General features: G+C 57.5%; 2 protein-coding genes across 3 annotated transcripts; one reads left to right on the top strand and one right to left on the bottom strand.

Moving 5' to 3' along the window:
• The first annotated feature begins 28 nt into the window (after positions 1-28).
• IPO4 (importin 4) lies at positions 29-8,584 on the top strand. 2 transcript variants are annotated; one of them, XM_068966012.1, is made up of 30 exons: positions 29-136; positions 217-303; positions 496-575; positions 653-694; positions 1,113-1,242; positions 1,329-1,508; positions 1,753-1,818; positions 1,928-2,029; positions 2,116-2,199; positions 2,457-2,621; positions 2,723-2,776; positions 2,912-3,021; positions 3,317-3,425; positions 3,590-3,719; positions 3,925-4,038; positions 4,156-4,269; positions 4,500-4,620; positions 4,751-4,862; positions 4,972-5,087; positions 5,197-5,274; positions 5,359-5,416; positions 5,508-5,613; positions 5,703-5,896; positions 6,030-6,080; positions 6,472-6,597; positions 6,706-6,914; positions 7,024-7,156; positions 7,241-7,345; positions 8,060-8,129; positions 8,275-8,584. In XM_068966012.1, the coding sequence occupies exons 1-30, from the start codon at positions 68-70 to the stop codon at positions 8,403-8,405; spliced, it is 3,246 nt and encodes a 1,081-aa protein (XP_068822113.1). In that variant the 5' UTR covers positions 29-67; the 3' UTR covers positions 8,406-8,584. The 2 variants fall into 2 exon arrangements, with proteins under 2 accessions (XP_068822113.1, XP_068822112.1); XM_068966011.1 differs by having other exon boundaries at positions 50-136; positions 6,709-6,914.
• Positions 8,585-8,670: 86 nt separating this feature from the next.
• Positions 8,671-13,833, bottom strand: REC8 (REC8 meiotic recombination protein). Its single transcript, XM_068965660.1, has 19 exons — positions 13,778-13,833; positions 13,609-13,677; positions 13,355-13,497; positions 13,195-13,270; positions 12,990-13,110; positions 12,182-12,266; positions 11,791-11,861; positions 11,478-11,574; positions 11,300-11,330; positions 11,144-11,192; positions 10,953-10,989; positions 10,478-10,653; positions 10,111-10,177; positions 9,863-10,023; positions 9,665-9,713; positions 9,345-9,411; positions 9,107-9,238; positions 8,926-9,032; positions 8,671-8,821 (listed from the first exon to the last, which is right to left on the bottom strand). The coding sequence occupies exons 1-19, from the start codon at positions 13,831-13,833 to the stop codon at positions 8,730-8,732; spliced, it is 1,686 nt and encodes a 561-aa protein (XP_068821761.1). The 3' UTR covers positions 8,671-8,729.
• Between the last annotated feature and the right edge of the window lie 2,678 nt (positions 13,834-16,511).

Below are 16,511 nucleotides of genomic sequence, written 5' to 3'. Positions count from 1 at the left end.
GTTTCAGAGCCTCCACGTGCTGTCCCAACCCCCCTCCCGGTCCAGCAGCCGCGGCTCCGCTACTGCCATGGAGCCCGCCGGCCTGGAACTGATCCTGCGGGAGCTGCTGCTGCCGGACACCGAGCGCATCCGTCGGGTACGGGGCAGGCGGGACCGGGCCAGGGCGAGTAGGGGATTGCGGGAACGGCCCGACTCTGACCCTCAGGCTCTTCCCAGGCCACCGAGCAGCTCCAGATCGCTCTTCGGGACCCCGCCTCCCTGTCCGCGCTCTGCGACCTGCTGGCCTCAGGGGGCGACCCTCAGGTGAGGCTTCTGGCCCTTCCCGCTGAGCTGTAGTACGCCACATGTCAAGTCCTAGCTCCTACCCTCGGCCATCCGCTCAGCATCTTTCTGCCCCGGTCCTCACACGCCCGCTTCCTCGTCCTTCCCCGGACCCCCAAACGCCTGTTTCCTTGTCCCGGCCCGGTCCCTCACGTGTCTGCTTCCTTGTCCCAGATTCGCCAGTTCGCGGCCGTGCTGACCCGCAGACGACTGAGCACCCGCTGGCGTCGGCTGGCGGCAGAGCAACGGGAGAGGTGGGTTGGGCCAGGGGCGGGGCGGGGCCAGACTGAGGCGGCTACTGGGTACCAATCTTCTGCCACCTGTGTTCCAGCATCAAGTCCTTGGTCCTGACGGTCCTCCAGAGAGAGACAGAGTAAGTGCCTACCTGCGACCTCTCTGGGTCCTAACTGACTCCAGGCTGAGACCTTCTCCGGGTTTGTAACTTCTTTTTCAGCTCTAGGCTGGGTCTTGGGGGGCAGGGACTTTGCTTCTAGATCAAGGGTGGAGGAAGAATTTTTCTCGGGATGTATTAAAAACTAAAGTTCTTGAGAGTGGGCTGTGATGGTCTGGTAAACTCGAGTCAGAAGAATGGAACTGAAATTCAATATAAGGTCAACCCCACCATGCTTCTTGTTTCTTTCTGAGTTGCCGTCTTCTGTGTCCCAACTTGGCAGAGACCATGTGCACACACCTGGAGGTTTCTCTCCTGGCCATCCTAGGGAGGCAGAGCCAATGTGTACAGAAGGGGAGTTGGAGGGTGATTGAGGGTGGGGAATCTCTCCTGTTTGCAGGCATTCTGTGAGTCTTAGCCTGGCCCAGCTCTCAGCTGCCATTTTTCGAAAAGAAGGCCTGGAGGCCTGGCCTCAGCTTCTGCAGCTTCTTCAGCACAGTACACACAGCCCCCACATCCCGGAGAGAGAGGTACTGTCACATTGTTGGTGAGAGGAAGGGACCCAGAGGCGGGATAGACTGTAAGCTTTTCCCTCTCAACCCTTCTTCCTGAGCAGATGGGGCTTTTGCTTCTAAGTGTGGTGGTGACCTCCCGCCCCGAGGCCTTCCGACCCCACCACCGGGAGCTTCTTCGACTTCTGAATGAGACTCTTGGTGAGGTGGGCTCTCCTGGGCTTCTCTTCTATTCCCTGCGCACTCTGACCACCATGACCCCTTACCTCGGCATTGATGATGTGGTGAGATGTGGGCCCTTACCTTTCTGGTTCCTGTCCTCGAGCTTTCGTGTCCTTTCCTTAGCGGACGCAGATCTACTTGAGATTTTTTTCCCTGGTTTTTATTCTGCCTAACAGTTGAGAGGGGATCCTGTGGGTGGCTGTCCCTGGACTCCTATGTCCAGACTTTGAGGAAGCTGCCAGTTTCTGGGGTGGAGATTAGGCTGTGTCACGCTTTCTGTGATGCATCTCATCTTGTGTCCTCCAGCCTCTTGCGCGGATGTTGGTGCCCAAGCTGATCGTGGCCGTGCAAACTCTGATCCCCATAGATGAAGTAAGGACATTTGGGTGGGAGCTCTGTTGGAAGGAGGAAAGTTGCAGGAGTGTTCAGCCTGATCCACTAAAGAAGAGCATAATAAGCCTGTGCCTTCTCTATTTGGCAGGCAAAAGCCTGTGAGGCCATGGAGGCCCTGGATGAACTGCTGGAGTCAGAGGTGCCCATCATCACCTTGCACCTCTCAGAGGTCCTCACATTCTGCCTGGAGGTGAGCCTGGGCTCGGCACTGTCCTTGCTGCTCATCCTGCTGGGAGCTTCCTTGCCTGTTTCTGATTCGAGCTGGTCTGTGGGCAGGTGGCTAGAAATGTGGCCCTGGGCGATGCAATACGTGTGCGGATTCTTTGCTGCCTCACTTTCTTGGTCAAAGTTAAGAGCAAGGTGAGTTGCCTTCTGACACACATCAACCCATCCCCATCTCCTCCTCTGTCTCACTCCTGGGGCTTGCGGTCCTTTTGGGGATATGTAAAATAGCATAGCTAAGGTGTTCCAGATTTGGCCTGGACTCAGCCCAGCTCTTGGCTTGGGGACTGGGAATCTCCTGCTGGACCCCTTGTAGCCTGGAAGGCTAGAATTTTAAATGTGAGCCCATCTTGGGAGCAGATTCTCAGGGACACCCTTTCATCCTTCCCCTTCAGGCCTTGCTGAAGAACCGTTTCTTGCCACCCTTGCTGCACACCCTTTTTCCCATCATGGCTGCCGAGCCCCCCCTGGGCCAGCTGGATCCTGAGGACCAGGATGTGGAGGAGGCAGAGCTGGATCCTGGGCTGGTTGGGGAGACCCCCAAGCACTTTGCTGTTCAGGTGGGATGAATGTGGAGGGTCCGGTGGCTGGGGTGTGAGGTGGTTGGAGAAGGTCGTGGGGCAGAGATGGAGTCCGGCTAGGTCTTCCTATCCTATTCCAGGTCGTGGACATGCTGGCACTCCATTTACCTCCTGAGAAGCTCTGTGCCCTGTTGGTAAGTGTGACTCTGACCTTCCAGTGCTCCTAACCCCAGGTTTGCCTGATCCCTCCGAGGCTGAGGATGTTTGGGCTCTGGTAGGCATGGCAGGCTCTTGCTGGGGTCTCAGGAGACTGCCATCTGCTCCCCTAGATGCCCATGCTGGAAGAGGCCTTGCGGAGCCAGAGCCCATACCAGCGCAAGGCTGGGCTTCTGGTATTGGCGGTACTCTCCGATGGAGCCGGCGACCACATCAGGCAGAGGTGTTTGCTCCCGTCTTGGAGTGAGGGTGGGCCATGGTGAGGAGGAATGTGCGCCCACAGGACACCGCCCACAGCAGTCCTGGGCTGCGCTTGTGCTTCAGCCTCATCATCAGTAGCATCTGCCCTTCCTCTCAAATGTCCTGACCTGGCAGATCAATGTCTATACCCCGGCGGCTGGTGCTTAGCATCTGGTGACAGAAAGCTTGGTTTTCCCAGGGGAGACAGCAGCCTGGCTCAGCCCAGGGATCTCAGGTCCTGCCCCTCAGACTCCATCCTCTTGTCCTGCCCCATCCAGACTGCTGCCCCCGCTGCTGCAGATCGTGTGCAAGAGCCTGGAGGACCCGTCGCAGGTTGTGCGCAATGCCGCGCTCTTTGCCCTGGGCCAGTTCTCAGAGAACCTACAGGTCAGCAAGGCCACAGTGGGTAGCCACCATTCCAGAGTTCCCAACCCCTCCAACCCCCAGCTCCGACCCAGGGACCAGCCTCCCCTCAGCTCATCCATCTGCATACCTGCTGCCCTCAGCACTTAGACTTAAGCTGACTCAGACCCCCCTTCTCCTCTCCCCAGCCCCACATCAGCAGCTATTCCGGGGAGGTGATGCCACTGCTCCTCGCCTATCTCAAGTCAGTGCCTCCTGGGCACACACATCACCTGGCCAAGGCCTGCTATGCCCTGGAGAACTTTGTGGAGAACCTAGGTAGTGAGGGCATTTGGGGGTGTGAGGCAGTGGATGGGGCTGTGGTTTTGGCCGAAAGGGCAAGGATGTGCAGCTCCGTGAACCACTGCCTGTGGTGGGGACAGGTGTGGTAGGGAGACAGGCACGGTGAGGCCACAAGGCGGATTGCCCTGGAGGCAGGCATGAGAACCTTGGTTGGTTGCCAGAGGGGTGCCCTTTCCCACAGGGCCTAAAATGCAGCCCTACCTTCCGGAGCTTATGGAGTGTATGTTGCAGCCTTTGAGGATCCCCAGCAGCTCCCGGTCCAAGGAGCTGGCTGTGAGTGCCCTGGGAGCCATTGGTGAGTCAGAGGCAGGAGGTGGGCACCCGGGGTTCACTCACCGTTCACTCACTCACAGTGCCTGTGGCAGGTATCCCAGCTCACCCGCCAGCTCTGAGTCTGTCCTTCCATCCATAGCCACGGCTGCCCAGGCCTCCATGCTTCCCTACTTCCCTACCATCATGGCGCACCTGCGGGAGTTCCTGTTGACGAGCCACGAGGACCTGCAGCCTGTTCGGATCCAGAGCCTGGGTGAGTGAGGGGCTCCTGGCAGGCTTCCTGGGGCCGAGGAAGGGCCGATGCTCACCTGATGTTCACAGAGATGGGCTCCGAGGCAGCACAGGTGTCTTCTTCCCTTGCACTGTACCCAGGGGTGGGAGGGGTTTCTGAATCCCCTTCAGCTACCTCTAGTTGCCCAAGCCTTGGCCCTGCACATCTCTAGCCTAGAGCTCCTGGTGCTAACCATGCCCTTGCCTCCGCAGAGACGCTTGGGGTGCTGGTGCGAGCAGTAGGAGAGCCCATGAGGCCCCTGGCTGAGGAATGCTGCCAGCTGGGGCTGGGCCTGTGCGACCAGGTAGACGACCCTGACTTGCGGCGCTGCACGTGAGTGAGCCCTTACCCTGCCCCGACCCAGACCCCAGACCTCCCGTTCTGGACCATGGTTTCCCCGGGCTCCCCCATCCAGCCTGGCTACAGCAAGCAGGACTCTACAGCTTCCACCTGCCTCTCCTAGGTACAGCCTGTTTGCAGCCTTATCAGGGCTAATGGGTGAGAACCTGGCTCCCCACCTGCCACAGATCACCACACTCATGCTGCTGTCTCTGCGTTCCACCGAGGGCATTGTGGTAAGTGGGAGGTCAGGGGGAGGGTGTGGGCCCGTGAGGGAAGGCCACCCCTGGGATGGGAGCTCTCTCCAGGGCCCAGCTGAGGTCCCTGTCGGGCCTCCCCATCCAGCCTCAGTACGACGGAAGCCACACATTCCTTCTTTTTGATGATGAGAGCAGTGGTGAGGAAGAGGAGGAGCTCATGGAGGAGGATGACGAAGAAGAGGATGACTCAGAGATCTCAGGGTGAGGTGGCTGCCCTTCTGGTCCAGGGGGTCCTGGCTTAGACAGGGGCCCAGGGCCAGCTCTGTTCTTCTTGGCACTTGATTGCGGCTGCTTCCCCGCCTTACTCTAGATACAGTGTGGGAAATGCCTTCTTCGATGAGAAGGAAGACACCTGTGCTGCCCTGGGGGAGATCTCTGTGAATACCAGGTGAGCATCAGCCATTCTCCAGCACTGGGAACCCCTCCTGGGACCCTCTTCTCCATGGTGGTGTGTCTGTCTGTCTGTCCACAGCGTTGCTTTCCTTCCCTACATGGAGACTGTCTTTGAAGAAGTGTTCAAACTGCTGGAGGTGAGTGGACCGGTGGGTTGGTGAGCAGGGCCAGAGGGCTCGGGTTGGCCCTGCACACAGCATGCACGTCCCGCCCCTCCTCATGCTGCAGTGCCCTCACCTGAACGTGCGGAAGGCAGCCCACGAGGCCCTGGGTCAGTTCTGCTGTGCACTGCACAAAGCCTGTCAAAGCTGCCCCTCGGAATCCAACACTGCTGGTGAGAAGGGGAGGTCAGGGCCCCTGGAAACGGGGTGGGTGGGGAGAGGGGCAGGGCCTGAGCAGGACTTCAGCCAGTCATGTCCCCAGCTCTGCAGGCCGCCCTGGCCCGGGTGGTGCCATCCTACATGCAGGCCGTTTACGGGGAGAGAGAGCGCCAGGTGGTGATGGCCGTGCTGGAGGCCCTGGTGGCGGTGTTGCGCAGCTGTGGGGGTCTGGCTCTGCAGTCCCCTGGGCGGCTTGCTGAGCTCTGCCAGGCACTCAAAGCTGTGCTGCAAAGGAAGGTGAGGAGGGCTGCAGGGTGAGGAGGTGGCCCGGCCCCGGGTGGGGCTAGTCAGAGATATCCCCCTCCTTCCACCCCATGGAGACGGGAAGGGGCTGGAGAGCCCAGACCGAGCTGAGCGCCCTTTCCCGCAGACAGCCTGTCAGGACGCTGAGGAGGAGGAGGAGGAGGAGGAGGATGACCAGGTGAGAGCTTTGGGTACAGGCTGGGACCAAGTCATCTCCACGGGGCAGGGTGGACAGTGCACTTGGCCTTGGCCTGGGGGTACAGGGGCTGCTCAAAGACGGCTAGTGGCTCTGAACAACCAACCCTTCTCCCACCGAGGCAGTGGAGATTCAAGGAAGGCTTCCTGGCGGTGGGGATTTGGGGCGGCTTGGATCAGTGGATGGGGATAGGAGAACCAGGAAGGAGGAAAGGCTGGGCTGCAAACCAGCCTAGCCTGGGAGGGGCCCCCAATCCTGTCGACCAAGGGCAGTCCTCTGGGGAGACCACCTGCAGTTGCGGAGGATCGCGACGGGAGCTGCTCCCAGGCTCAGAGTTGGCCCTGGCACTCCAGCGTCTGACCTGGCCCCATAGGCTGAATACGATGCCATGTTGCTGGAGCATGCTGGCGAGGCCATCCCTGCCCTGGCAGCTGCGGCTGGGGGAGATGCCTTTGCCCCCTTCTTTGCTGGCTTCCTGCCATTACTGCTCTGCAAGACGGTGAGTGCTCTATTCTCTTGACCTCCAACCCTGTTCCTCCCGGGCTCCAGTGCCCTCCTCCCATATCTGTCCCCGTCCCAGGCTGACTTGCACTCCTCCCCTCACCAGAAGCAGGGCTGCACAGTGGCAGAGAAGTCTTTTGCAGTGGGAACACTGGCAGAGTCCATTCAAGGCCTGGGTGCCGCATCAGCCCAGTTTGTGTCCCGGCTGTTCCCCGTGCTGTTGAGTGCCTCCCGGGAGGCAGACCCCGAGGTACGAAGTAATGCCATCTTTGGACTGGGCGTGCTGGCAGAGCACGGGGGTCGCCCTGCCCAGGAGTATCCTCAGTTTGCAGGAGGGGGGAGCCTGAATGCGGTTGGGAGCGTGGCCCTGGCGTTCGGGAGGGGAGTGGTCTGCCCCTGTGCCTGTTCCTTGACTTTGGACCAGACACTTCCCTAAACTTCTGGGGCTCCTGCTGCCCCTCCTGGCGCGAGAACGCCATGATCGTGTCCATGACAACATCTGTGGGGCGCTTGCCCGCCTGCTGATAGCCAGTCCCACGAGGAAACTGGAGCCCCAGGTAAGGCTGGGGGGCATCAGGCAAGGCCAGGGACCCTGCTGCGGAGCATGCAGGGCCAGGGGCCAGAGTCTTCCGTGTGTCCAGGTGCTGGCCCCACTGCTGCATGCCCTGCCACTGAAGGAAGACCTGGAGGAGTGGGTCACCATGGGGCACCTCTTCAGCTTCCTGTACGAGAGCAGCCCTGACCAGGTAGCCCCGATACTGGGGCCCTTGCAAGGGGCTTGATGCTCCAGTCTCATTGGTGGGCAGAGTTAGCATCAGTTGAAGCTGCCCTTCTCAGCTTTCTCATTAGTCTGCCAGGATTGGCAGCCAGGACTTTAATGCGAGAGAAGGGGCCTCCTCTCACCATGTAGCATTTTTCCTCAGGGAGGCTTTGTTTCCACCCTCTGTTCTGAGCCAGAAATCCCAGCTTTCATAAACTGATTTCCTTAGACCAGAGCTCTTTCAGACTGTGTGCCATGAAGCCTGGTTCCGCTGGGCCACCCCACCTCCCATTCTAATCAGAGCAGCTCTGCTTTCTGAATACAACTTGTCTGAACCAAGTGGCTAGCTCTGGAGCCATGCCCCCGTGCTCCTGTGTCTATCACCTCTGTCTTGCACCTTCAGAGACTGTGTTGGTGGAGCTCCTGAGTGTGTGAGCCCCTTTTGGTCTTGAGGCCATGATATCAGCTATCTGTGGTCACAATCCCATCCTCCTGCCACCCCTCCTCCCCCTGCAAAATTACTGCTACCCTGTTTCATGGGTCCTTCTCAGGGTTCACAGTTGTTTGGGATGTCTGTTAATCAGTGTCAGGCTCAAACAGCTCAGGTGGGAGACTGCCTCTCCGGGGCTCCTGCTGCCCACCCCAGTGCTGGGGCCCAGAGGTTCTTCTGTCCCCTTAGTCGGCCCATCTTTTCCCACAGGTTGTAGACGTGGCTCCAGAGCTCCTTCGTATTTACAGCCTCATCCAGGCCGAAAACAAGATCCCATCAGGTGAGGATGGCAGTTGTGGGCAGGGCTGGGGGGGAGGCGGAGAGCAGTGGGGGGAGGCGGAGAGCAGCAGGGCTCGGAGGGCCTGGGGCAGCTAGGATTGCGGGCCAGTCCTCCCCAGACGCCTCCCTCTTCACTCTCCACCCAGACACCAAGGCGGCGCTGCTGCTTCTCCTCACGTTCTTGGCCAAACAGCACACCGACAGCTTCCATTCAGCACTGGGCTCCTTGCCTGGCGACAAGGCTCAGGAGCTCCAGGCCGTCCTGGGCCTCACCTAGACTGTGGGCTGCAGCTGGGCTGAGGAGAACAGAGCCTGCCCAGGACCAAGACCAGCTCTCAGCCCAGTTCCAGCTCAAGCCTTACCAAAGATTCTGGGCCTGGGCCTCATACCCACTTGGAGTCCCAGCTCTACTTGCTGCCTTATGGGGGTGTCCCCTAGGGCTGGAGCTGTGGGACAATACAGAGTCGTGACACCATTCTGTAATAAAGGCGGTTTATTTTCTGCTTGAACGGTAGCTCTAGGAGCAGGAAGGACAGAGATACACGTTCAGAAGGCCACAGTGTAATGTAGTTGGTGGCCTGGCAGCTTTGTAAATTGGCTCTTAACTGTCGTGGAATCGGGGCCCCGGCTGGATCAGGAGGCGCCCATATGGCTCCTCTTGTTTCACACGAAGGATCTGCTGCGCGGCAAGCACTGGTCAACAGAGAAGGGGGCTGATCAGAGGAGTTGCTACCACAGCCTCTGGCCCATGTGTCCGCTCCCCACCCTCCACATGGGCACACACGCTCCTCACTCACCTAGGAGCAGGTAGAAGACGCGAGCGGCCATCCTGCGGGGGCTGAGAGGTGGCACCAGGCTGCTGAAGTCGGGCTCTCTGTCGGCCTGCATCTCCCGCGCCACTGCCCTGTGGTCAAGAACCAAGAACCATCAGGTGAGGCCGCAGCCTGGCCACCCGTGGAGGGGCGTCCTTCCTAGTACCTGTGCACAGCCTCCAGCGAGAGCAGCTCGGGCTCTGGGGGCAGCTCCGCAGGCAGCTCGACGGGCACCTCAGGGAGCTCAGGCACCACAGGCAGCGCAGGGGCCTCTGGCTGCTCCGCCTCCACCCAGGCCCTAGAAGAACACGGGAGTTGGGCGGAGCAGGGGAGGAGGCGGTGCTGACAGCCTCATCCCACTGCTTCCCCCTCCTGGCCAGGGCTGCAGGCAGGCCGCTGCTCACCACCGCTCTTCCGGGGGCACGAGGCTGATGCGGGACTTCTCCTCCTCAGCTACTTCCAGGGAGAGTTCTGTCAGGGAAAGGGGAGTGTTCTGAGCGGGTCTGTTTGCATCTGAGCAGTTGGATTTGGGGTCACCTGGCCCAGCTGGGTGCCACAGCGGGCAGTGACATTAACAGCACTTGGCAGGGAGGGGAATGAAGATAATCAGTCTGTGAGTCCTTATGTTAAATGCTCTGACAAGAACTGTCAGCAGCTGGGGCTCCACTTTCCTGGGACAGTGGTTAGAGTGGTGGTCTCCATTGCCCCTTCTCCAGGTACTTACCAGAAGATACCATGAGGGGCCCACTGGGCTCCAGGGCCTCCCTCAGGACCTGGGGATGAGAGAAAGAGAGCTAAGGCCCCAAGCATCGCAGCTGGGCCAGGGGTAAGGCAGGCCCGTTGGCTCGTGTGGGCAGAAGGCAGCCTGTGGGACTTCAGTCAGAGCAGACGGGGCTCCAGGAGGGACTGAGGGGGCCGCTACCTCAATATCGCTCGGAGTCTCAGCCTTTCTCCTTTCCTCCTCAGCCGCTGCCTCCCTCTCAGCCTCCTCTAGCTCCTCAGGCAGCCTTCGCCTTAGTGCCCTTGGAGGTGGCTGGGCACAGTGGGTCCAGAAAGCCAGCAGTTCTGGGGGTAGCCAGCCAGCTGAGGAGAGGGGCAGCAGGGAGGGGGTTGAGGTGTGAGGAATAGGGGTGTGGAGGGTCCCCTACACCAGCTCCCATCACTCCTCACAGTAAGTCGGGTTTCGGAACAGCTCCACGGGGGTCCTGATCATCCTCTCAGGAGGCTGCACCATTGGCTGTGTGCAGAGAAGGCCAGAAAACGGTTAGGAAGGAGCCATGGCCCTTCACCTGTAACGCCTCCTTCCAAGGCCTCTGGCCTTCCAGCTCTTCCAGGCTCGTGCACCTGCCTGCTCTGCTCATTGTTAAAATGATTTTCAACTGATGCCCTTGGATGTGCTAGGCAGGGTCACGAAGTGGTGTGTGGGCAGTTCCCCAACCCATGCATTTGGGGGACTGTTCTCAAGATTCCCTCAGGAGTTTAGATGGCCCAGCATGCACCTGCCTCCCTCCATCCCTCCAGAGCCTGGGGTACTCACACACTCCCTGCAGTGGGCTCTGGTTTGCAGTTGTTCCTGGAATTCCTTCCGGGAGATCTGAGTCTCTTTGTCCCAAAATAGTAACTGGCGGCGGCGACGGCGAGCTGGTGGGCCCCTGGGAGGTGGGGAGACTGGGGGCCTCCTCCACTGAATGGGGAGAGGAGGTGCAGGCAAGGCTACCCATTACTCTTTCCTGAGGTCCTGGTGGACTGTAAATAGGCCCTACACTCCCAATCCCTAGGGGTGCCCTCGCGATGGGCTTGGGTGGGGACTCGGAGGGAGTGCAGCCCCCACTGTATGAGGTTCCCATCTGGGAAGTGCAGGGTGTGGGCCAGGCTACCTTGTACAAACTTGCACAAAGGCCTGTGGAAGCCAGCAGGGGCCTTGAGGAGACTGAAAATGGGTGAGGAGCTCTGGCAGAGGCAGTGTGGAGGGGCAGCACTCACCTCAGGGCTGACTGGGACGGGTGGCAGACGCAGCTCCGGCGGGGGCGTCACCTCTGCAACAACAGTCTAGGTCCACACCCTTTGCCCTCAGAGCCAACCAGCTGAGAAGCTAGAGGGTCCTCCCTTCAGCAAGCTGGATTACAGGGCGTTGTCTGCAGCAGCTGTGCCGGGACCCCGAGGAAAGACCCCGGTTTAGTGGGTACTCACCAGGAAGTGGGACCTCTGGCTCCCAGCCTACCGGCTTCAGCTCCTCCGGGGCCAGGACCTGGCTGGGAAGTGGCTCTGCTGCCTCCTCCACCCTGAAGGGAAATGGGCAAGAGGATGAAAATACCCTCCCAGCGCTGACCCCTACCTGGCCTGGGGCTCCTCCCCTTACCCTACAAGAGCTGAAGGTGAGGGTGGGGGAACTGTGATCTCCTCCTCTGGGGCCCGGGGCTCCTCTCTCAATTCTGCGAAGAGAGGATCAAGCTTAGAACACAGAAGAGATGTGAACATTGCCTGGCCCAGATGGCCAGCGCCTGGGGTCTGACCGTCCACTGCCAGGTGGGTCCTACCTACTAGCCGACGTTCCTCTAACAAGATGGCTTCATCCTCCTCAGCAATCAGCAGGTCCAAGACTCGGCGGCTGACTTCTGGGAGGTCCAGTTCACCCTGTCAGGAGAGCTGACCATTTCATTTCTGTCTGAGAGACATGCCGCAGGGCCAGGCCAGGCTGAGGAAGCCTGTGGGTACTCGGGCATCGGGGGAAGGGGTAGAGAAACGGAGGCAAGAAGGAAGGATTCTAGGGGCAGAAGGAGTGGGTACAGGGGGCCTGGGTCATCAGACGCAGGACTCGGCCTTGGGCTGTGTGTGCAGGGGGCAGCTCACCTCGATCCGCAGCATACGTATGGGCTCCGCCTCCCGGATCGTGATGGCTTCGGGGGTGACCCGAATCCTTTCTGGAGGGGGAGGGAAGTCACACCAGCCTCTGTTTCAAGTCCCCACACCCATGTGTGTAAAGCAAAAACAGACTCTAGAGTCAAGCCAACCTGGGTTCTAGTCAGGCCCTGGCCAGTCACTGGCAGTCTGACCCAAGGCACATTGCTTAACCACTATGGGCTTCACTTTCCTCATCTGTAAAATGGGCATAATAATTCCAATCTCGTAAGAATCTTGTAGTGCCCCTCCCAAGGCCTTGCTCCTGAAAGAAGCTCAAAAATAGTTATTTCTTCAGCCTTTGGGCGTTGGTCTGCCTCTCACCAGAAGGGTCTCTGCTCACCTGGCTCCCGAAGCTCTGCAGGGACTTCAGGAGGGATCTCTTCAGGAACTCTCTCCAGGGTCACGGCCTCTAGAAGGTGTCGAACCTTTGGGAAGGGATGGGAACAAAAGACCAGATTCAGCTTCAGTGCCCTGCTCCCCCACTTTCACAACCTTATTCAGACAATGGACAGTGACACCCCTTTATGCCTAATCCTGTGGCACTAACAGCAGCATGCAGGGTGAACCCACTCACCATCCAGCTCCCCTTCCTCCCATTTCCTGCCCCCGCCCAATCATCTAGCCTGGGTCACTTTGTGAAAGAAGTACTGCATCCTGGGGTCAAGTGTTGTCAGGGACAGAGGAAACAAAAGATCCTTGAGGATACTGTCTAGTGGGGAGACAAGTTTGTGTATGACCCCAGCAAAAGCCAGCACAAAGAATGCTGTGCTGCTGAAACAAGCACAATGCTGTAAATCAACTACACTTCAACAGAAGCTTGTCTAAGCTGTAAGGGTGTTAGGAGTCGATGGACAAGGCCATGGAAAACCCAGTGCCGAGGGACACAGAGGGCCTGGACTGGGGCCTCGGCTCTAGGGATGGTGTGAAGACAAAAGCTGCCTCTAGGTTGGTCCTGAATAGGTAAGTGCAGCAGGCTTGTCTGGATAGGCCCACCATGACAGCTGCCCTGCACTGACTCCTGTGGGGCAGAGCTGGAGCAGGCCCCCACCTGCACCCCCCAACCCTGGTGCTAGACTGGCGCAGAAAGAGCACCCCCCTCTGCACTGTCAGCTCATCAGTCTGAGCTGTCCGACGGGGAGGAGACCTACCTGAGGGATATCAAAGGGATCAGGCAGCATGGGATCCACAGACATCATCCCAAAAAAGGGGTCTGGAGCATCTTCCAGAGTCTCCATCCTGGCCAGGTGGTCAGGCAGCAGCAGGCTGGGTCTGAGGGGGGCAGTGGGCTGTCAAGGACTGAGGCCAAGTTCCCTTCCAAAGACCGGGTGGTCCCAGCCCCAGGGATGCACTCACAGGTCAGTCTCCACCATATCAATGCGGATCTGCAGCTGTGCCCGGTGCAGGCGCTCCAGGATGTGCTGGATGTCTTCTGCGGTGAGGGAGGGCAAGCTACAGTGCCCGCCCAGGGGAGGACCACTCGGCACTGCCCTACATCCAGGCCTTCCAGCCTTACCTACAAGGTACTGGCATTGTTGAGAGTAGACGCGGATGACGCCAATCTGGAGCTGCGCTGAGAGGTAGAGCGAGAAGCGGGGCCGCGGTGCGCCCGGCAGCGGGGGCTGAACTCGCACCAGCACGTAATTGAGGATTTCCTCGCTGGGCGAACAATGCACCCCATCACCGCTGCGCCAAAGACCTACAGCCTTGCCCAGCCCAATGCATCCCCTAACCCACCGCAGCCCTGGGCCACTCTTTCCTGGGCCTTACCAGGTCTTCACCACATTCACCTTCAGGTATTCGCGCTTCACCAACCGGCAGCCCCGCGTCGCTGCCAGCCTGCAAGAAGAATGAGGGGTGTAGATGGAGGGGGAGCCCTCAGGTTGGGACCCCTGGGTGTTCCTCCCAGAGCACCTACCCTGGCCAGGGCCGCCCTTACCAGATGGTGGCGAAGCAGCCGGTGTGGCGCTGAAGCACATTGGGATAATAGAACATGGTCCCTCCAGGGTTTTACCCTCGTCTACACCACTTCCGTTCAGATCTCAATCCAAATTCTTCAGGGTACAGAATTTCCCAAACCGTTGGAGAGAAGGATGTGGACCGGTAGTGTGGACCAGAATGCCAAACACAGGAACCAATGAACTATGGGTGGATAAATGATTAAGGGGATAAGTAAATGGAGACACAGACTGGATACACGTGAGCCCTGAGCCAGTCTGCACACCACGTAGGTGCTTCGAACTTATGGGAGCCTTGCAGGTTGGATTCCAGGTTGGAGATGCAAAGATTCGCGAAGGAAGACCGTCCGAGCTACAACCCAGGCCGGGTCCGAGGGAGAACGGGTGTCCTCTGCAGATAGGCCCGGCAGCTGACTGTTGCGCAGCTTCGGCTGCTGCCGGTCCCGCTCCTGCAGCCCAGATCCCGCCGCGGGGATGGCGTACTCTGGTGCTTTGCGCTTTACTCCTCATTAGATGGCGCGCTCTCAGAGCAGCCAATGGGGAACAGGGTCAACTTGGGGGCGCTCGTTCGGGGCGCTAAGTAGCCTAGTCCAGGCAACAGGGGGCTCCCGAGGCAGGCAGCGAACCAATGGGACGAACCCTGCAGGCGGTGGGGGGAGGGGGGAAGGATTGTGAGGGGTCTGGACCAATGGGCTCTCATCCTCGCCGGGTAACAGGGGTACCTCGGGAGTGCTTCCCCATGGACCAATGAGTAGGGAGGAGACTCCGAGCACCGAGCCTGGTAACAAGGTGCTTCAACTAGAGGAGGAGGTTGCGTCATGCCAAGGGCAATCGTCAGGCCCTGTTTAGGGCGCCTGACTTGCAGTTAGACCTTACCCTTTTTCCGAATCCCACAGTGCAGCGAGTGGTTGGTCTACTTTTATGCCCAGCCTAAGGCCTATGGCGAACGGGTGTGAGGTGGCTTTGGAGCCACCACAGGTCGATGGGGAAGAGAGATCTCACAAGCAGCGAGGGTCTTGCCAAGTCCCTTCCTAAACTTGAACAGCTTAGGTGGTAGGCATTCCTCTCCTGGCTGTTTCCCAGGTGTGAATGTTCTCCTGGCTGAGACCTTAGTTTTGCTGGATGTAGGGCATATTTTTCAGCGTAGCAAAAGCTGTTTGTCTCAAACAACTGTTTGTGTGCTGTAAATTGTGTGGCTGTAGTTGCGAATACTCCTTTCCCCATGCCTCCTGCCTGCACAGTCATTTCTTTGGTCTAGAGTGCACTTTTCAGCCTTGACTCCAGGGCGTGCTTCTGTCTGTAAGGCTCAGCTTTTCACACCATACACAAAAATAAACTCAAAATGGCTTAAATACTTAAATAAGACATGACACCATAAAACTCCTGGAATCGAAGAGAGGCAAAACATTGTCAGACATAAATTGGAGCTATATTTTCTTAGATCACTCTTCCAAGGCAAAAGAAATTAAACCCCCAAGTAAACAAATGGAACCTAATGGAATTTAGAAGCTTCTGAACAGCAAAGGAAACCATAAACAAAAGGGGAAAAGCCTACAGAATGGGAAGAAACATTTGCAAACGATGTGACCAACACAGGCATAATTTCCAAAGTATATAAACAGCTCATACAACTCAGTATCGGAAAAACAATCCGATCAAAAAATGGGCAAAAGGGGACTTCTCTGGTGGTGCAGTGGTCAGGGTACATGGGCTCCATGCTTGGTCTGGAAAGATCCCACATGCTGTGGAGCAGCTAAGCCCACTCACCACAACTACTGAGCCCACGCGCCACTGCTGAGCCGATGAGCCCTAGAACCTGTGCTCCGCGACAAGAGAAGTCACTGCAATGAGAGGCCCATGCACTGCAAAAGGGAGCTCCCCACTCACTGCAACTAGAGAAAGCCTGCTAGCAGCAATAAGACCCAGCACAGCCAAAAATAAACAAAAATTTAGAAATATTTTTTAAATGGGCAGAAGATCTAAATAGACATTTCTCTAAAGAAGATATACTGATGGCTAACAGGCGCATGAAACTTTGCTCAACATTATCAGAGAAATGCAAATCAAAACCACCGCGAAGTATCACCTTCCATGGATCAGAGTGGCTATAACTGAAAAGTCTACAAATAATAAGTGCTGGAGAGGGTGTAGAGTAAAGGGAACCCTCCTACACTATTGGTGGGAATGTAAATTGGTGCAGCCATAGTGGAATACAGTATGGCGATTAAAACTGAAAATAGAGTTACCATATGATCCAGCAATCCCACTCCTGAGCATATTTCAAAAAAAGACAAAAAGTTTAATTTGAAAAGCACATACCCCAATGTTCACAGCATTATTTGCAATAGGCAAGACATGGAAGCAATCTAAGTGTCCATCAACAGATGAAGATGTGGGGTATATGTATATACACGTATACAATGGAATATTACTCAGCCATAAAAAAGAATGAAAAATGCCTTTTGCAGCAACATGGATGGACCTAGAAATTATCTAAGTGAAGTCAGAGAAATACAAATATTATATGATATCACTCATATGTGGAATCTAAAAAAGAATACAAATGAACTTATTTACAAAACAGGAATAGACTCACAGACATAGAAAACAAACTTATGGTTACCAAAGGGGGAAGGGGAGGAAGGGATGAATTAGGATTGTGGGATTAACAGATACACACTACTATATATAAAAGAAACAAGGACTTACTGCATA

Source organism: Capricornis sumatraensis, chromosome 2, assembly GCF_032405125.1.
Source record: "Capricornis sumatraensis isolate serow.1 chromosome 2, serow.2, whole genome shotgun sequence".
In the NCBI taxonomy this organism is placed as follows: domain Eukaryota; kingdom Metazoa; phylum Chordata; class Mammalia; order Artiodactyla; family Bovidae; genus Capricornis; species Capricornis sumatraensis.
This window is presented reverse-complemented; position numbering and strand designations above follow the sequence as displayed.